At 37.2% G+C, this 22,349-nt stretch overlaps 1 protein-coding gene across 4 annotated transcripts in view; it reads left to right on the top strand.

Annotated features, from left to right (window-relative positions):
• Positions 1–22,349, top strand: part of ctnna2 (catenin (cadherin-associated protein), alpha 2) — a 186,107-nt gene that overhangs the window by 25,125 nt on the left and 138,633 nt on the right. For 2 of the 4 annotated variants that reach the window (XM_088373553.1, XM_088373555.1), the window contains one exon: positions 17,701–17,807. In XM_088373553.1, the coding sequence (XP_088229679.1) occupies positions 17,701–17,807 (107 nt within the window). Of the gene's footprint in view, positions 1–10,952; positions 11,297–17,700; positions 17,808–18,684; positions 18,795–22,349 lie in introns of those variants that run through there. The other 2 variants (XM_088373554.1, XM_088373556.1) reach the window with 2 other exon arrangements.

Genomic DNA, 22,349 nt, shown 5'->3' with positions numbered 1-22,349 from the left:
TCATTTATATTCAGTCTGGGTTTGTGTTATTTCAGGTGAAATGAAAGGCTCATTTTGCATTGAAGATTTGTGGTTGTTGCAATCAAAGTTGTTGAGTTTGGCCTGTCTGTGAAATGTGTTCCAGTCAGGACACTCCCCTTCATCGCTAGTCTCTTCTTGAGCACACAATCATACGCCTGCGTTTGAACTGCATGGCTTGAAAGACAATTCTAATAACTTTTATCCACTTTTTTTCCACCTCTATTTTCCTTTGATTTGCCTCTACTTTCAACTGGCTTGTATCCAATGTCACTGTGCTGACATTAAAGGTCTTCTTTAATGTGGCTAACATTGGCACTTATAGTAATTGACTTAAAACAAATATTTGTGTGGGGGTGGGTCGTTATTTCCTCAAAAGTTGTCATTTTGGAGGTGGGGCGTATTGCTAATATGTAGGTAAAATATAAATATTACCATTTCCTAGTGCACCGAACTGCATTCCTTTGTTTTCACTGGGCTGGCTATGCAGTGAATTTCTCCTCCAAACGAAGTCCAGTCAAACATAATAGTTGTTAGCACCCAATGAGGAAGTTTCTCTAATAAACCAAATGGATTGCCATAAGCAATTATTAATTATTAAATAAAAGCAGGGAGCGAAATCCAGTGCTTTGTTATTCACCTCTGCATTCAACTATGAATAAGGCGGATCCCACACTGAATTAAACCACAAATGATGTGCGCTCCAACCTCATTAAGAGTAATTTTTTTCTCAATAAGTAGTGGCAAACATATTTCTAATTAACCGGAGCAAGTGAAATCACCGTCAACTCCAGCAGACCATCATAAAAGATGATTGCATGTGTTCTGACTCTCTTGTTTACTTTTTCTTTTCTATTAGTAAAAGGGGATCACCACTCTTCACCTTTCCTTTCTTCTTTTTTTTTTCTTGTAACCCATCGAGGACCCTCCATTAGTCTCAATTACCGCCTTCGGGTCAAATGGCAAATCAATGCTAAATTACTAGCAGGATCACAGGAAACTCTTAGCCGCTCTATTGCTTTCACCTCCCTAGATTTTATTGACGTCAGTTTTCATTATCAAAAGCCAACATAAAGCAAATGCACACGTGTTGCGTTACATTGTTGTGTAGTGTGTGCTTGCTGTAATTATAATGACTATACAGTATCTATTTGGCTATTAAGGATAGCTGTACTAAAATATGTTTATCAATTAAGTTGGAAAAATTTACCTCAAAACAATACATAAATGGCATGTCATATATCAATACGTGTACGCCAGTTGCTTAAAAGCATGATGAAATTTGTTCATTCATCAGTGCAGAATTAATCACCAATTTGTGGGTTTACCTTTAATTTCTACTGCATCTCAATCCAACATGTTGTAATTGACAGCAAATACATAACATCATTGATTGAGCTGGAAAATCTCACCCGCTGGCATTTTCATAGTCTGACCTAATGGCAAATGAGAACAAAATTGGCTTGACATTCAGCGTCGATGGCATAACATTTTAGACCTGCATATGCATAATCAAGTTGAGAGCAGTTTGAGTGAACAGCTGAGTTCCCTGCCTTGGATGCAAATCATAGGCCATTCACACTCTATAGTGAAGACACACTCAATGGTAAATAATTCAACTCTATTAATATAAGTGCTACTTTGAGTAGAAAGCCTTGACAGCCACATAACAAATACAGATAGCAGCTGAGAGTGCCTTCTGCCACCATCATCCATGTCAATTTCATAAAGCAATGAAGAGTATAAAAGCTGCAGGACGTTACATAATTGTAATGTGTTTCTGATTTTTACATCAGCGACTCATCAAGTTTTCTAGTCATCAGGTTGTAATTCTGACAAACTACTGCTTGGCAGAAGAAATCTCAATGTTTATGAACATCATCTAGTCCAGCATCTATTTGATTTGGTTTCTAAAAATAACTTGGTCAGTTTTTAAAGAAAATTTCTTAACTGCTACATTAATACAGTGTGTTTTTACAAAAATGAGGCAGGCAGTAAACTAAAAAGGTTACGCTCTAATATAAATACACATACAAAGTCATTTACATAACATGCAATTCTTTTGCAACTATGTGTTTCCTAATCCCATGATGCACTGGGACTGCCTCGTCTCTGGGTTGTGCTCCAGTAATGTAAAATAGTATGTCTGATACACATCATATCAAGACAGACAGGGTGTTCTATACCATACATTGTCTAATTAGACTCCTCACTCACATCTACACTGAGCTCTGTGGATTATCCAGATTATGTAAAATTTCTGTAATATTCTATTAGCCTTGAATTCACCCCCTTTTTTGCCTTTATGTAAAAAATGCTGTTTGATTTATTTATGAAATACATTTTCCAATATAAATACATTATCTCTCTTATTTTTTGGAGTGGTTGCTCATGAAGGTGGAGGCTTTTAATCCTGCTACCCTCTTTGCCCTCATTTTGGTTGCTTGCTTATTAGGTCTTGTAGTCTTTTGTATAAACAACCATTTTAGCCCCCTGTTGTATTTTTCTTCCAAAAATCAAAAGTCATGCGTTTGGTCCATTGGATTCTCGCGCAACCGACCAAAAAAAAAAAATGTTACTATATCTGTATCTCTGCTTTAAACTTGCATATAAATGGTGTTCAAGAGTTGCTAAATAATAATACTATTTTGGATGTTATAAAAATAGACTTTTATGATATTAAGAGAAAAGGTAACCATTTTGAAACTTGATTTCTTTGTATGTTAGAAACTGTCCCCAGAGTTATAAAGAACATTGAGACAAATATCGCATTATATATCAATTCACAATTAAAGGGAATAGGAAGAGAGAGTATTTAGATTTTGTTTTCAGTGTATGTGTATTCCCTACTACAACTGCCACTCTTAAATATCTTTTTTTTTTGTACCATGCGTGAATGCATAAGCAAAAGTCTTACAGAGCTATGAAGAAAGGGAAAGAAAGGGATGAATTTTATTCAGGGATTGTTTACAGAGGCAACAACAGCACAGCAGGAAACAAGTGGTGAAACTGTTTGTAGTTTTGATTATTTTGCTCGCCCGGAGTCCAAGGATATAGCTGCTTTTGTATCATCCTCATCAACAAAATATGAATGAGCTTTTCTCAAATGTTTTCAAGAAAAAAAAAGATGCGAGTAAACGCAGATGGCTGACTTATAATGAGGAAAAAACCAACTTTTGTATTGCTTAGACTATTTAGCATGTGATTAATAATAGCCCTTTTACAGAGGGAGGAGTGAAAGACTGTATGCACATTCACCAAAGGATAATGGAACATGCAAAAAATCAGACAAAGATAGTTCTGATACTTGGCCTACTTTAATATGTTCAAATGTCAAAAGCATATTGGCTAGAAATTAATTGTCATTACATGCTGAACAAGTAAAAAAGAAGATAAAACTAGCCCAAAGGGCAGAGCTGTTTTATTTTATACTTTTATTTTATTAAGACTACATTTGTAGAGGAAAATAGGCAGGTTGACATTTCATCTGTCCAAATTGAATCATAAATAAACTAGTAAATTCAGTATGAAGCTGATTTCCTGAAGCTATTCTACCCCCGTGTGGCCGAGATGTGAAAAGGAGCAATAACTTGGCAATAATCTGCCTGGCTCAGCTAAATAGTCACCGTTCATATGAGTAATTGCTCATCACAAAATGGCTTTCCTGCTGCAAATCAATCTGTGTTTGAATGGAGCATCAAGAGCCACTGATGTATGTAATAAGGTGGGTTCATGAAATCAATAAACCGCTCCAATATTAAAGCCCTATTCAGTGCAACTAATACACACCTGCATGTGGCTACCCTCAAAATAAGCAAAGCCGTCTTTGACTTTTAAAATTCAGTTTGGCCTGTTTGTTGAAATGAGAAAACCAATCTACAATCAATAGCAAAATGGTCTTCATTGACAACTTTTATGAAGGCCTTGATAACATTATTCTACCACCTAGTGGCATGGCAATATAATAGAAGTCAGCAGTGACTTTTCACAGACAAATTATGGTGCCATATTTTTAAATAATGGAACTTCAGAATCTGAATGAAACACTAAAGCTCAGACAATAATGTGATATGTTGAGGGCTTAAGATCACTCGTGGATAGCATTCAAGCAAAACAAAACACACACACACAAAAAACAACAACAAGAAATTACAATAAATTGAATTGAGAGCACAATCTCATGGGTTTTTCGACATATGAGCTCAGATCACAAAAGATAATTCCTAAAAATAATAACTATACTGTGACACGTGAAATCTAGGCTTTCCCTCTCTTTCCAGTTTTAATTTGTTTGATCAATTGTCCGCATTGAAATCACATCCTGGGTAATTCCATTAGCTATTCTCGGGCACATGAACATAATGTGCTTCACTAACCATTAACTATTTGAATCTCTGTGTGAAGTGTTCGTTTCTTTTTATAGGCAACTACACTGAAACTATTGTTTCTTTAACACTCAGCCATTCCGTAATGAGACATTTGTAAAACAAACTTGACTGCAAATCTCAGAGCCGCTAAATTGTTTCCCCACATTTATTCTGGTTGTAAAAAAAGCCAATTTCCGACTTTGCAAATGAGGTCACCAATCACAGCTCTCCAACTGCGTGTTTATAAATAGTTATTCATCCAAACACCATAAAACTGTAAAAGCAAGCAGAAAACTCATCTCTCATCTTGAATCTCATTTCAAGTCTATAGACATTTCGAGACTGTCAAAAAGCTGTGAAGTTTGATTATTTATTTTTTTATTGTATATAATATGTCTTTTGTACTCTTTGTACCAAGACATCATCTTAAAGATTTTATTATTCATGAAACCAACTCTTGAAAGTTTCAAGAACCTCTACTGAGATTTACAGTCTAAATGTCACTTGGCTGCGTCCCATCATGCATAAAGGCTCGGAACTTGAATTTGACGGACCTCAACTCATCCAATACCTTTGATAGGAACAGCAGGAATTGTGAGCCAGACATAATTGATTAGGAAAGCAACTATGTTTGATGTTCACAAGAATTTCTTAGTAGATACTAAGAAAAAAAATCCATAAATAATTCATTGATTTGGTGAATTTTCTTGCTGGAGTGTGTGAAGACCTTTCACACTCCACCATTGGGATACTCTTCTTGCAGGCAGACAGAGAACACATAGAGACACACTTTCCTCATTCATGTGAGTCATTGCAGTGTCTTTGTACAAACATTTGTCCTGCAAATGACTTGACATTTCAAGTACGCATTGTAGTTACTGCTACTGTTACTGAATTCCTCAACAAAAAGTCTGCTGCATTGTTCTCGTTGTCTTTATACGTAGCTATTTGTCCTGTGATCAATCAATACAGTCTGGAAAATATATATTCAACGAATGAAATAATAATATAATTTATAATAATACATCAATCAATCAATCAATCAATATTATAATATAATATTATTATATAATTATTATAGTATATATTATATAATATATTATTAATTCTATAATTAAAAAATATAAGCACATACTGTTTGATATAACTTAGATGCATCTAAACTTGTACTCACTTTATTTTATTCCCCCCCCCGCCCCTCCGAAAAAAAATAATTCACCCCAATTTGCTTCCAATGTGACTACTGGTATACATTAACACCACTTTCAAAATTCCTTGATAATTTTCACAAGCGACTAAATAATTGCAGTACTGTTTTATTGTATGACACGTTTTGCTATGCACAATCGACATGTGAGCAGGAGGAGAGAAGAGAGTAGAAGAAAAAAACACCGCTAGTTTCCTATAAGGTCACCTTGCTCTTATTCGGCACCCATGATAAGAAATACATTGAAAGTTGTCACGGAGCAAAACAAATCCTCTTTTATTGCAGTTATATTTTAAGAACACAGCAGAATTCTATTAGTATACGGGAAGTGTGTCCCCCTCATTCACAATAAAACTGTCTGCAAGTTCAATATGAAGCAGTGTGGATTTCATTTAAACTGAAACGCTTGAGGAAATCTCTTTAAATGGGTGAGTCATCGGAGATAACTTTTTAACGCTGTGCACGTCAGAATCTTTCACCGTAAACTGCAATAAACAGTCTGTTAACAAGGTTTTGTGTGGGTCCGTTATTACTAATTCTGTGGGATTTTTATTTGCATTAATGTGCCTCCACTGATAATTCATTCTACTCATAACTTTCTCTCTAAAAGAACATGTTTCTTTTCATTTGAACTGTAGGCTACTATTTTTCAACAGACTGTAGTTCACAAAAATAAAATTGTTACCATTTTTTGGACTTAAAAACTGAAAAAAAAACCCCAAGATTTCTGGTCAGTGAAGATGACATCACATTGAAATCTCAAGCAAATCTCAAAATATTGAGTTTTGGATGGAAACTACTTCAAAGGCCTAATGTGCAGTTTCCAACGTTTTAACATTGCCAATGTTGAATAGTATCTAGCATGCAATAAGTAGCATGAAGAAAACATGAAAGTGGGATAGAAGGCGACGCAATACATAAATCTCTCTATCCGTCTTTTTAAAGCATCAATTTTCTCACACAGGTGCCGAACTAAATCTCCAACAGTTGAGCAGGTTTTCAACACTCATCTTTAGGAAACATGATAATTTTATCCAGCATATTATGTCATTATAATGACATACATTGAAATGAATAAGCAAACATAATGTGAAGCAGTGGGGGGGTGAAAAGCCCCACGCTGAGACCATGATTGCAAAACGTGCACACAACCCTTCACTGCAGGAGGGACCAAAAGAGATGATAACAAAGATGAAATAGCTTTTAAATGAAATTGAGAATGGATTAGATGAAAAGAAAACTAATTTCATTTGCCTTCAGGGCATATTAGGAGATAGGAGTTCCACAAAAATAAAACGGATGAATTTGATTTCATGCGCTTTTTCTTTTATTCATTTTTTTTAACAGTTTCCACTTAATAAATTCTGTAAATTGTGATTTATTTGTTTGTACATCTCAAACATGGTGTATGATATTTCTATGCAGGCACATAGTGATCATGTTTGAAGTTTTATTTACATATTTTATTATAATCTTCACATCCCAATTTAAAAGCAGTGTGTGGAGTCACATTTTGAAAATTATTTAAAGGAGTATTTGTTATATATCTTAAGAGGAACATTTTCTAAGAGGTGGAAAATTCTTTTTGTCTTGTCAGAAAAACATGCCGCAGTGAATCAATATTGGCTGAGCTGTTCTAAGTGACCAATTCCATCTGGTGGTGAAACACAATAGAAAGAATATAAACACAACACACTCCACACAATGTTCATACATTGTTTTGATGATTACTAAGCAACCAAACAACATAATTGTAAGATACTGCCACACATCACGTGCAAAAAAAAAAAACAAGATCTACACACATTATACAAAAGCCATATTGTGACAGAAAACTATTCATAACAGCTCCCTAGAGCCTTGGTGAATGTAACAAAATAAAGTCATGAATCAGAATAATAATAATGTGTCACACTGGAAAAATACTAATGCCTGAAAAACACATTGCTGATACTTTTTCCTATTCTTTTCATAGAAAATGCAGTCGTTTCCACATAAACATATTAAGGAAGATTGAATAATTGATGCCTCTTTTTGTCTTATGGTTCCTTCTCCTCTTCATTAAATGCAACTTTGGTAAGAGCACCCCCACAACCAGCCAATCAAAACAAACCACTAAACTACTTTGTAACATCTACCATTCTTCAGCCTTGTATTTATCCACATGTTCTAATATTGGAGCTGTGTCATGATGCATCCCACTTACGTTCTCGGCAGAACCTGCCCCACTACAATTATGTTGCCCTCCGCATCCTGGCAAGACACAGATAAAATGAGATAACCATTCCGAATATGTATCACATTTTAAAACAATTAGGTTGGTTAGTGTTAATGTTAGTGTGCTTCATAATACTGTACTGTAGTGTACTGTACCCGGCCTTTCACCCAAAGATATCTGGCTCCAGCTCCCATCGTAACCCGAAAAAAAAAACTTTTTTACCTGAATACTGCATTTAAAATCCAATTAGTACACTCCTCAATTCAAAAATATATTTTTCAAGAAGCTGACAATTTCTATCTTGAATATCATAGTTTCCTCATAGTTAGTGTTCCTTTTTTTCCCCCCTCGGGATTGTACTTAAGATGGATATCCCAAATCCAATTGCAGTGTGTGCATCTCAGAGAGATCTTATCTCATAAACACACTCCCGGTCAACCTTGACGTTTACCTAATCAAGCTACTGCCTGATCTCACTCCCCAAAAGGGCAACATGATCACAAATATGGCTTTTCCACCTCGGGTGAATGAATAATCCGTAGTGGCTTCATATTTTTCTGTCAACGCTCTCCCTCCAAGCAATATATTTGATTGCCAGTAAGCCCCAGGAAAGGAAGTATTAAAAAGATACGACATTATCATATGTTTTAGTATTCCAACCCTCAACAGCATGCACATTCTCAGACTCTGCCATCATTATGTCCTTGAGCAAGATAGGTAGATGACAGAAGTGGTCAAATATTTGAAAGGAGACTTTGAAAAACCTCTTAGCCTCTTTACATTAGCAAGCGTTATAGACGAGCTTTGAGATAGTGATGTCCTCATGTCGCATTACACGTTCTAGATCTTTATTAGCCATATAACACTATGAAATGTGCCTTCACGCTCTGTGGAGAGCTCTAAACATAGACACTGATGTATCATGTGTGACAGGAGTCTGAATAATGAATTGGATTTCCTAGAAAAAATCATGAACGATTTTTAATTCATATCTTAAGACGCCATTAGAAAAAATAGAGCGGTTAACAGAGGAGTAAAATTAAGTGTCACTATTCTGAACACAATGAGCGATAAGCTTAACTTTTGTTTGAAAACAAACCGAGGTCCTGTCTTATGCACATGAGTTGTTCTTGATCTTGCACTCTCCCCTGAAAGACGATCTAATGCGGCCAACCTTCAGTCAGAATATGCGATTGTCCCGTTGGGCAGGCTCTTTCCATTCCCCTAAAATCCTCTGAGACCGAGATAAAAATTTGAAACAGCAGCCCGCGGCCTATCGAGGAGTGCCTTTGAATTGAAGTGAAGATAATGATGAGTGGCGGCGTGGAAAGAAGCATGATATGGCGATTGCATGCAGCTGTTATTATCTAACTGGATGTGACCATGTTCTTAAACAAGTTAGCAGATGTGAAAGAAAGAGAAAGCATATGCAAATAAATCAAGCCTCAAATACAGTTTTAAAAATGGGGAATTGCTCTAGATTCATTGCCCTTAAATGTGGAATAGTGTCATGGTAAGATGTATGTACACTTATGGGCCACTCCGTCCACCGCACCTGTAGATCCAGTACTGTTATTTATAAATGACTTTATGTATTATAATAATTCTTCTTTTCTTTATGAATGGCTACATCTTACATACCAGTGTACTCATGGACTAAATTTTATGGAAGTTTGCTATGCTCAGTAAAATGCAATGCAGTTACACACCACATCAGGCCATTTTCTATTCCGCCAACTCGGGGCTAAAAGCAGACTTGACGGGCCAACAATCAATTACATTGTAAATGTGAATGGGGTATTAAGTGGGAATTGAGCCAATAAGAGATGCACAAACTTTCATTATCAAATAAGTATTTTTCGAATTTTATTCTTCATCTTCGTTAAACATATAGAACTATCTTTTATCTTTCATTTCATTGTCTACCAGTGTCATTGTCCATTTGCCGCTTAAAATGAAATAAGAACAATTGGAATCACAGACAAAAAAATCTAATCAAACAGAAAAAACTCTGCAGTCTTCTTTCTTGCTCATCACATTCTCAAAGCTTTCAATAAGTAGACTGGATGTTGAATTGGGTGTGGTGATGACCTCTGAGTGTTTGGTACAGCCCAATCCCTTGACAAATTGTGAGTAAAGTCCCAATAGTGCCTGGTTGTAGGGGAGGTACTTCCTTGAAAGATGAGTTCAAAAATGGTTTGTTTGTACAAAGACAATTAGACTCCAACTCCTTGGTAATCCCTTTCAAATTATTGAAACGTAACATCTTCCATCGAAGCCATGCATGATTCTATACTTCCTGACAGTTGCAGTGAAATATTGTTAACGTCATGACGGTGACTGTAGTAATGTGACTTTTAGCTTGTTAATGCTCGGTGAGTTCATCCGCCACAGCTGCAGAGCATCAAGGGTCCTTCTAATTCAGCCATGTTGGCAGGAAAGCCATGTAATCCAATTTCCTGGGGAGTCATTACTTCACAGTGATTTCCTGATTCCAGACTCTGTAATTGTTTTCAAGTTTAACCGACCGAGCAAGGAAAAATATCTCCTCTTCATGCCTGTCTTTTCCACTGACAGTGAAATGAAACTGATTGAATAGCTAAATGAGGTGTCTTTGCAAATCTATTGCAGGGCTATTACTGTAACTCGGACTCTGATTTCAAGAATATTGTAATGAGCAAAATAAAGTCACCTTGGATTTTAATTTGTCTAACCTGATGGTGGTATTTTTGCAGAAGTGAGTTTAGGCTGGAGTGAGAAACAAACAGCAGAACTAATTTGGAGGAGCATCTGTCATCATGCATTTACTATGCTGAAGGGAGGCAAAGCCTTGAGGCAAAGGTGACAACTGCAACTGCAAAAAGGTCATAAACTGTGATAAGATGATTTTTCCCTAACAAGGCTGGCTGGATGGATGCAGTTTGGCCATGGGTCCTTTTATTCTCCATGCAATTATTTTAATTTAGCATTATTAGATATTCCTCAACTCTACATTTATACATTAGCTCAAATAAAAACGAACCTTCAAAAGCAGCACACTGACTCAAGCATCCTCCCTACAATGTGCTTGTATTAGGGCGCTTCCTCGCGCGTTCGACTGCGCATGCGCCAAAGGACGGAGCCGCTCCTGATTTGACAAGCGTGGGATGCGCCACACAGTCCCAGTAAATTGCAAGCTTTCCCGTTACAAGTGTGGCATCATCGGCTATACCTGGCTACTCCGTTGCTGGAGCTCAGGGAGCGGTCTTTATTTCAAATTTACAAGGAGTTTTCAGGAGAAGACAGGGCTTCTTGTTCTTGCAGATCCCGTCAAAAGAAACGAAAAGCACAATTCAGCACCACAGGATTGAGGAAAGCGTCCGGATTTGAGGCTCTTTTCACTGTTCATACCAGAGAGGAGGATTTTATTTTGGGAGTACTCTACCAAGCAAGGTGATTTGCACACTTTGAGGACCTGCAAAGGAGTATCATCTCTAAAGGTTGAAGGTGGGTTATGATGAGTTTGAGCTGGCGATTTCTCATGTGGCAGGTGCTTTTGCTAGCATCACCCTTGTAGCACTAACTCAAGCGCCGTGTTGCTAACACTAGCTTAGGCGAGGTCCGCCCGGCTTTATTCTTCATTGTGCCTCAGCTAGTTTGCAAAACGTTTCAGCATCACCAAACCAAAAAGTGCTGTCGCCTGCACGATGATCGCGTTGTTATGTTTTTCTGGCCAAATTAAGCAGAAAAATCACTGTCGCCCACTGCTATCGTCACTGGGTGCTGCTATCCAGGGAGCCCGGTGCTGAACGCCTGATCCGCCTCGGAGCAAGAGCAACTCGGGCAGATAGATGCACGCTAGGCTGCTATGCTACTTTCCCAAGCTAAGCTAATCTGCCACTTCTGCGCTCGTAAAATTACGGCCCCGCTTCCAAACGACAACGAGCAAAGATCGTATTGTCTCTTCCCCACATCTGTCCCTCCCTCTCTGTCTCAGTCCCCCTCTCTCTCTCTCGTGTTTTTTTTTTTTGCTTGCACATGTTTGATCTATTCAATTGCTCGTTTCCACGACTGACTCGGAAAATTGTGGACGGCACCTGGCTTGCATAACCTTACATATAGTTCCTATTAAAAAAAAAAGAACAAATTTAGAAAACCTATAGACTATAATCAGACTCTAAAATACAAATATGTTCATCCAAAATTAAAAAAAACAAAAAACTGTAGTCTATGACGGTAAACTTACCATGAACATGTTAAAGAAAACCAAACACAATTATGCTTTGTTTACATTGCTATTTGTTTTTGTTAATATCACTTTCAGTGTGCTGCAGAGAACCTGAGTCTCCCCTGGCACATATAGACCAACTTCAACCTGAGTTTTATGTAATCTATGCATTTAGTCTTTTGCATATCTTCAGTTACTATTTTGAAGACCTAAATATTGTTTTTGCACAGCGCTTGCAAAGTTCCTCACTGATTGTGCAGTTTTTGATCCAGTGTAGATGGGCCACATTCTCTTCCTGTAACTGGAGATATGGAATCCCAGGGGCTGCTGTGGCTGTATTTAGTCAGAGCTTATGTTTGGCAAAGAGCGTGTTCAAATTCTTAGTGACCCAGGGGCTGTTTGCCTGCTGATGTTTTGGACCTCTCTTTGGTCAGCTGGATTGGACACTTATGCGTGAACATACGCATAGATAGTTTGTATTGTTTGCATCTGCTGTGAAGCAGTGGAACGAAACAGTGATGTTCAGCTTATCTTTCCCCACCCTAAAACATTGCTCTTGTGACGGGTCAGATGCACAAACCTTGGAGCAAACTTCTCTTGTCCACCTAATGACACTAAGGAGAGGAAACTCCAAATACAACCCGGCTGGGTCCAACTTTGTTTTTTACTGAAGCTTTTGCAACAATGTTTTTGTGTTTCAGTCATTTGTTCTTCATTGCTGTGTCATTATTTTCCACATCCATGCAAAAGCAAATACTGCAAATCAAGTTGTTCTTTAGACAAGGCAACAGTTGCAAATTCTGTGTGCCACATACTGCATGCCTACCCGTCTTCCTACATTTGTTGACAATTCATGAACAATTTTTATTGAAGCACTAAAACAATAAACTACTATAAATGTGTTTTTTGTTGTTTATTTGACAACATGGCTGTATATTTTGTAGATTCAGTAAAACCTCTGTAATCAAACAAAGCCAATACCGGGACTTTTTTTTACCTCAGATTTTTATGCATTTTAGAAATACAAATGCATTAACATTTTAGGGTTAACTTGCATTTAACCATTCCGACACACTAGTATAAAACTAAATTGGTGTTTTTTTTGCTTTTAACTTGTCCATCATGGGTGTGACAAACAAAACTTTTTTTTCTTTAAGCAAATAGTTTTTTGTTACACCCGTACTTGCTATTAAACTATTTTAGTTTGGTTTAGTTTGGACAGATCAAATCAGTAGTCAACACAAACAAAGACCGAAAGGTGTAAACTGAAACATGAGGTCAACATTGTAGACCCTTTTAACACAACATTTCACTTGGTTTTTGTAGTACTTTTTACGGCTTTCCAAGGTTGATGTTATTGTGTGTATTATCATTTGGGATCTTTCATCGTATATATAGTGTTTGGGTTCAGTTTTAGTGTTTGTCATTTACAATAGAAAGGCTGTTTTTCCCCCGAGAATGAAGAAAAGCCATTATTCATGAATGTTATGATGCAATCAATGCTCACCGTGCTTCGTATCTCCTGGGACAGCAGACAATGTTGGCTGTGTCCCACGAAACCCCGGGAGCATTACACTGGGGCAGGGATCGAAGGTAGCCATGGTAGCCATGCAAACTGGAACCGGATGATGTCACTTTTTTAACCATCTCTGACTCCGGGTTAAAAATAAATTTGAAGATAAAGAAAGATATAGAGAAACGTCCACTAAGACAGCAGTGATAATAATAAGCATGTTATTTTTTAATAGTTCCAACTCATTTTAAGATGAGACAAAACATGCATCAGTGTTGTATTTGTTTTTCCATGTGTATTGTGTGAGTTATTGATGGATTTAAAACTCTAAAATGCCACAATCCACATACAACCCAATGCTTTTATTTTGATTTTGGAATTTGGATAATTAGAATTGTGCGTGGTGTATTCATTTGCTATCTTTTTACCGTCCACTTTGACCTATAAGAATAAAAAAAAAAAAGAGCTTTGTGGTTTCAGCTGGGACAATAAAGTAGATGATCCAGCAGTGGTTGAAAATTCAGTGTCAGCAGTAAATAGGTTCTGCTAGAGAGAGCGAGGTTATTGTCCTGAGTGCTTAAAACCACAACTACACCCCCACCATGATCGCAAATGATTTGTTTATAACACTCCCTCATGTTATACCTAACACTGACTCACATTTTGGGAAGGGTTATAAGTACTGGTTGAGAAGATTCCTTAAACTTTAATTAAGGCTGGATGATATGTCTGAAAAATCTCATCATATAAGTATTTCGTATTAGTTGACATTGATTATTATAGTTTGACTGGCTATTGAAAAAAAAAACATATAGGTAAATGGTTGTTGGCACGAGACATCATTTAATGTGTTACTTGGTTAATTGTGATGAAGATAAGGCTAACATTGGAATTAGCTTAAATCCTTTTTCTAATCTACACAATGTATCCAAACATGCTTGATTATGTTACTTCCTTTAGAAAATATAAAGTTATTGCAAGCAATGCACTGAGGCGCTCATTTATTTTAACAATATTAAGCCATAACTTTTAATTAAGCAAGTTCTTTGGTTGGTTCAGGGTTTTCTTACTGATTTGTTTATCTTGAAAATTTTTTATACTGATATCAGTGTGAATATGTATTGTCAGACAGGTGTGACATATTAATATTCAAATTTAGAGGTTTGCATTGTATCCATTTTTTAAGGTAAAATATAGTCTTGATTGTGTATGCATCCCATTGTATTTTTAGCTTGCAAAGTTTTAATATTCTCAACCTTTCCAGGGTAATGATTTTTAAGGATTTACAGCCCACTGCACACCATGGCAATTTACGGGAATCCTGCTGGCAGGAAATGTTTAGGCAAACGCTGCAAAAGTTGTGCCTTGACAACATTGTTAATTAAAGGGAGAGACTCCTTGTGAGAGCGCTGTAGTTGCGTCAGTGGAAAATTGATGGTACAGAGGAGACATTTTTTATATAACGTTTAAGAATTTAGAGAGAAATATCCTTAGTCGGCAGATAGCACACGTGTTTCATCAATACAATCATTCTCCCGCGGCCTCTGCAGGTGTCACATTCTCAAGGGAGAAAATGTATTGAATTGACAAGATGGAATGGTGATAGCATTTGTCTTAGTTGTCTCAGAGCCTTGTCACTTTTGATTGTTTGAAATGAAGACAACACCAGCAGGCTCAGCTCATCCCCAGATTTTGTCAATGGTTTGGGCAACTACATCACATTTATTCGCCTCACTCTCAAGTCCTGGTATTTATGTGGGCGAAGAAGATGTCCTGATAATTTTATAATATGGTGGTGTAAAGACTTGGATATTTAAGTGGAGACATCAGGCATAGTATTCAGTTTATTTTTCTCTTTTTATGTTCTTATTGGAGCCATTGGACACTTTTTTTTTTTGCTGTCTGGATTATCAGTTGATAAATTTGAACAAAATTCTAGATAGTTTCATACTGTTGAAGAATTCTTTACACTCAAGGTTTTTGACTTTGTGACTTTATCATTATGTTTTTGTCATTGATTGAAGGGCCTACAGATTGAATACAGCATGTTCTATTTAAGATGCATTCATTTCGATGCAGTGACAAAGTGTCAAATTGGATCTGAAGTGATCTGGTGTAATGTGGCTTTTTTATGTATATATAATCATGCAGGCAGGTGATGTGACTGTCTCACCTTGGCAACATTTTTTATTTTATTTTTTATTCTGTATGTATTGAAATCTAGCAGGAGCACAGATACTTAATGAATGGCCACTAACAATGTAGTGTAGTGAACTGTACATAATTTGTCTGCACTCGTTCCAGGGTTATCTCAAACACAAGTATTATACAGCTTGTTGAAAATTCTCTTTATTTTCTTTGATTTTTCCAACCAATACCGTGCAAAGATCTTTGCTCAATGCCATTCCAGTCGATCTTCTTATCTCTTATTCTGTCCTTCAACCTCAATTGTTTCTAACAGTCTCTCTTCATCCCCACAATTGGCGGCATCTGGGGGCCCGGCCGCACCAATGCCTGCTCCTCCATCCCAGTGTTTGCGTTCTGCCTTGGTGCATTGACCTTCCTTTTGTTCAACGACTGCTTTTCTTCTCTCCTCTTGCGGAAAAATCTATACGTCCTTTATATGATTTTTATATTTGGGATTGTTGTGCTTTCACAATGCCGTTTCGTCGCTATGTATGTATGAGATTTGTGAAATGTGTAAAGGGAAAGCAAAAGATAAAACTCTCCTTTTGCATAGTTTGACCTTATTTCTTTGCCTATTTAATGCTTATCATGTATTAACCTCATTTGTTAATACGTCCACGGCAGTAAACTTAATCCATGTCCATGTGGCGTCACATGGGGTGGACTAGGGTCTGGAGACAAATAAGCATGCGATGGGAATAAGCTTATATTGGTTCTGGTGCACTGGGTTTGATTTATATTAGTATGCTTGAATGGAATATCATCAAACACAGTTTTAATCAGGGCTTGTTAAGTCACAAGTGGAAAAAGAGTGTTGGCCAACAAATATGACAACTAAGGGAAAATTTAAGACTCCACACTTTGACTGTTACTGTGGTTTAGTGTTCTTACATACTTTCGTCTTGCTACAACGCCTCAAATCCATATTCTTAATGTTGAGACAAATATGCAGCATCTGATCTATATTTCATTCATTCATTCATTCATTCATTCATTCATTCATTCATTCATTCATTCATTCATTCATTCATTCATTCATTCATTCATATGTTCTACTGTTGCCCACTGTATAATTTACCTGCCATCAGTCTAACCCGCATTTATTCTTTTCATAAACAAGCGCAGACCTTTCTGTCCATCCCACCTCTTCATACCAGACTGTGTTAAGTACATAATTATTCCGTACACAAAAGAATGGAAAAAGTAACATTTTGTGATACAATAGTTTAACTAACAAAACAGTCAGACTCACAAAAGAAAAGCAATCTTTATACTAAACCCTTGAGCTGTTCCTAGAATCCCGTCTTGTCAAATATCCAGTTGTTGCATCTTAGCTCATCTTAGAATTAGAACTTCTGGCCCAAATCTATCAATCTTTTCCCCCCACACGCACACTTGAGTCTCCACTTGCCTCATTGGCAGCAAACTGGTGCTGTCCCAGCTGGTCCATACCTAAAGTGCTTCCTACATCCCCACAGCAACAATAACGCGCTACCACCATGACAGCTGTTCAGTCCTCACATTACCTGTGCAACACCGATATCCTTAGGCACTGCATGGATTTTGGCTTGGAAAAATTAATGTCTGAGTAGGAGAATGCTAAAATAATTTACGAATGTTGTAGTGCTGCATTTATGAAAATTCACAATTGTATTTGGCCAACGGTGAAATGTATCACTATTGGCACTGGCTCATTAAACCTCTTAGCATACTTAACACTATAAAAATCTTGAAGTCAAGCCACAACATCACATTTTTTATTTTTGCCACTGTCCTCTTTGTGAACTGCACATACGGGAACGTGGAAAAGACTTTCCAGCCCAAATACCACAAAAGACTCCCAAGAAGATGTCATTTTTGCTTTAGCTTGATACCACTGCAAGTTGTATACCCTTTTTTGTTTTTGTGAAAGTAAAGCACAAAATATTAATGCTTTAAAAAAAGAATTATTTTATCTCTTCCATGTCTTTTTGACTCTAACAGAGACCATGACGACCGCCACCTCTCCTATCTTATTGAAATGGGACCCAAAGAGTCTGGAAATCCGCACGCTGACTGTGGAGCGACTTCTGGAGCCCCTCGTGACACAGGTAAATCCTCTAAACCTCTTGATGCAAATGTAAAACTTTTTAATGCAGAAAGCCGTGAGGATCATCCTAATAAAATGCCTCTCAAATTTATCAACATATCATAAAAAGCCCAATTTCTACTTTGCTTTATGTGAATTTGTTTTAAACAATAGCCGCGTTGTATAACTGCAAGTAAAGCCTGGAAATAGATTTTTTGCAGATACCTGAACTAAGAATGAAACTTTGCTCATACTAGGATAGTCAGGTTTTTAAGAAAGTAGATATGTTCAGTGTTTTGAGATATGAAGGTGGCATTGTTATTGTTTTTGCATGAAGTGTTGCGGTTAGATGAAACGAACGTGGTCTCTGCACGCCAGATACGCAGCCGCTTCATGACATGAAGACTTCCAACGTTATTCTCATTTGTAATTCCTAAACTATGCCGGACAATGAGGCAGGTTTATAGTTAAGCTTTCCAAAGTTATTTATTTGCTTACTAAACTGAAGTCTGTTAACATATGCTGGGATATTACAAGATTTGATTATGTCTCGAATGATTTCTCAAATTTTTTGGGTGACTTAAGAGACACATTTCTAATGAAGGTTTTGTGGAAATATGAAAGACTACACTGCTTGTTAAATTATAACCTTTGGCTATATTAGTATCCTACCCAAATATGGTATGTAGATTGCTTTGGTTCTGTATATATATTTTTATTTCTCACATTATTTTTTACATGTAAAAAAAAAGGTTGTAAGCTATAATGTCGCACGATGACCACTTGAAAAAATCAAATGGTCGATTAATCTCATGAGCTGTCTGCCCTAATTCCGCCACTTGGATGGAATTTTCATTATTAGGATATTTTGTGACGTCGTGCAATATCTCTACTGTAGCATCCTGTATGAGAGATCAGAGCGAGAGAGAAGCTATCAAAGCGTTTTTTTTTTCTGACAGGGCTATGTTTACACTGCTTGCTTTTATTCTCTGAAATGGATTCATTAATGGTAAGTACTCACCTCATCATTTTCATGGAGGACCTAATCAGTGCTTGATCTCACGAGTCATCTGTGAAGTGTTAGTGCTATGTCTTATGAATCAATAGGAATCAAGAAGGTGTTTTTTGCAAATACATCTCTTTCTTCGCTTTATAACACTAATTAATGAAATAGTTCAAGATTAATTCTGCAGTCACTGCCATACTCTATGAAGACAACAGAAAAGGAGCGTTTTTTTTGCAGGATGCCATAATTTTACTGTTAGTTTAAAATAATGTGAGAAAATGCAATGAGAAATGGTGAAGATCATATTCTCACCGGATCTCACAAACCTAAAATTGTAGATGCAATAGACAGTGATGAGAGTTCCAAAATGTTCTGTCCTGTCTGAGTTTGCATGTTTTTCCAGTATTTGTTTTGACTGACACAGGCACCTATTTGTCACTGTCATACTTTTGTAAAACAACATTTCATGTTGACGCTGGCTGAGCTAGACAGTATGTCTATGTTTAGGCCCCCCAGGTATTTTCTGAGTTTTCTCTGAATTTTTGTCAATATTGAATAAATAAAACGCCAAACTGTGTGAAAATGCAAATTTGAAAGTATAAAGAAGATGACTCATCAAGTCATGCACTTCAAATCAAAGTTGAGTTCCTTCGATACCAATGACTTGAGTCACCCATCTCTGATGGATAGTTTTGGGTTAAAATATATCCCTGATGTCTAGGACAGTGGCACTAAAAGGCCAAGCACGAACAATGGCACTCTAACGAGACGACTGTGATATAATGGCACAGCCAAAGGCAAGGTGTTGCCGAACAGAGCTACAGGCAGAATACAGCTGATCCATTTAGGATCTTCAAAGCACTCTGACAGTGAGCCTGCCTCGTGGCCTCTCTTGAATGTGTGCACAAGAGAGATGGAGGATGAGGATGAAAGCGAAACAAAAGTCGATATGTCATCTTCTTTTAATATCGCAGGTGTAGCCTAATCTGAAAGACTCCAGAGAACCCACACAAGACTTTTTTCTCATTATTTGAGGTTATATTTCCCAGGTTATATTTCCCTCTCGTGCACATGCACCAAGGTGGCTAGTAGAGGCAATGTTGTTTTTCCTCATGAGCCTTTCCTTTCACCTTTCCCGTCACATTTGCGCGCATCGTTTTATTGAGTAATATTATGGATTAATATCATTTCCTTGAATGCATATATAATTTTATGTCAATAGGGCTGCTGTAACGTTAACTCGACCTCAACATTCACACACTCTCTTCTCTTGTGTTAAGTCAAAGCCCATCATTCGTGTATCAAAGGCTGAAAGCGGAAAATTAAACATCTACAAAAGGGCTACAGGGATTTACAGCTGAATTGAGAATCCACTGGCCAGTGTTCTGAGAGAAAAGGCCACATGGCAATTAATGCGATTGATGAGCGATAAAATGGGAGCACAAAGCACAGCAAGACCTCGTGTTCCATGCAGGGAAAGGTTAGCCTTACCACTGCGCCAGCTTGATCACAGATGTACGACCTTTTGGATGCTTTAGTGCTCCCTTGTTAATAAAATAACCGAGTGTGGTTTCTGAAAAAAAATCCAAGTCGAGCTGTTAATTCATACAATGAAAATGGACACTTTAAGAGACCAGTTTGTAGAAAAGTGGCAAGGCAGTCATTTGAATTCACATGGCAAACATTAAATTTCAAAGAAGGGTTTGACAAATTACATTCATACTCAAAGTGGTTGGCTGTATTCTATAATTGTACCAACTATGCTTTTAAAAGGATTCATAAACTATTTGTTTACTGTTATGGACATCCTAATTGTCACTGTCATTTTATCTTATCTTCCATAAGCAATTTTTTTTGCTGGCGTATATATAATTACAACAAAGTATTTTTTTCTTCCGTCAAGATAAAAAAAATGTCACACATTTTGTTTACGTGTCTGGATTTTTCTCAGTTTCATTTTATTTGCAGATTTCCACATCTTCTATGTCAACTAAGAGCTATTGTTCCTTGCAGTCTGTTGTAGGCCTATTTGCGGCACTGCTGCAGCAAGCCGAGTACGAATTTGATGGCTGTCAGAGCTGATCATGCTCCAAAAGTTAGCCAGCCAGGCAATCTGTCTTATGCTTGTGTTGCTGTGAAAGTGACAGTGAACTTGGATGCCTTGGCAATGTTAATAAAAACTGTAGTGTTGGAGCACCTTGATGTTATCACTGAGCCTGAAAACAGTGTTATTTTTCCCGCTGTGTTCATCACTCACAAGGACGTTTAGCCACACAATTTCTGTTGCTTCCTTTTGGGACTTCATCATACAAAACAGTAAAACTTAGGTAACTTTTAAGTTGTCATCTGGCAAAAATATCAAATTCAGTACTGATATCGATGTCCGTATTGCATGACATTGATTGGTATGACTTAAAGCAGAAACATGGCAGTCGGTCTGAGATATTTTGAAAAGAATAACAGCAGCTGTGAGGTTTACCTTAGTCCAAAGGTAGTGCTAGAAATTAACTGCACCCAAAGGCAATATAAGGGTGAATCTGATGCCAACCTAAAAACTTCAACACCCACCTAGATGCAACGTTAATCTCATAAAGTCTTTTTGTTTTTCCCACAAGCTTGTTCTTGGGATATTCCGGCACCTGCGTGCAGAGACAGCATTTCATATCTATAAAAATAACACTGTTAAATCTGTATGAAGGTAGATAAGTTCCCTGAGCCAAAGTGCCTGCCGTGAGGTTATTCAGGGCATAATTAAATATACATCAAGCTTTTTACAGCCACTGTTGAAGAACAAAACATCAAGTGGCTGTGACTTGAATGAGACATTCCCGGTGGAAAGCAACATGACTTGTGCTGGAGCTTTCTCTGTGCTTGAAGTGTGTAATCCAACATCTGTGTTAATGAATATGGTATTCTACCTTCTATGTTATTCTATCTATCTATCTATCTATCTATCTATCTATCTATCTATCTATCTATCTATCTATCTATCTATCTATCTATCTATCTATCTATCTATCTATCTATCTATCTATCTATCTATCTATCTATCTATCTATCTATCTATCTATCTATCTATCTATCTATCTATCTATGTAGTATCTATCTATCTATCTATCTATCTATGTAGTATCTCTCTCTCTCTCTCTCTCTCTCTCTCTCTCTCTCTCTCTCTCTCTCTCCTGCCACACATATGCATATATACACATGGACATATACCTTATTTTCAGCACTATAAGGCCCACCTAAAAACCTCCAATTTTCTCTAAAGCCGACAGTGCGCCTTATAATCAGGTGCACCTTATATATGGACCAATACTGAGCCACTACAGCAGGCGTGTCCAAAGTCCGGCCTGCGGGCCAAATGTATATATCTTATATATGAACAAAGTTCTAAAATGGGCCATTCATTGAAGGTGCGCCTTATAATCCGGTGCGCCTTATAGCGCGGAAAATACGGTAGTACATATACATGACTAACACAGTCCCAAAAGTGAAGGAGAATAACGAAAAAATGCTTAAATTGTCTGTGATGTACTGTTCCTGGTGTTAATTTAC

The sequence above is a fragment of the Syngnathus floridae genome, chromosome 4 (genome assembly GCF_059516105.1).
Source record: "Syngnathus floridae isolate MCC-2025c chromosome 4, RoL_Sflo_1.0, whole genome shotgun sequence".
NCBI classification, from domain to species: domain Eukaryota; kingdom Metazoa; phylum Chordata; class Actinopteri; order Syngnathiformes; family Syngnathidae; genus Syngnathus; species Syngnathus floridae.
The sequence above is the reverse complement of the archived record's forward strand: the minus strand, read 5'-3'. Positions and strand labels throughout refer to the sequence as shown.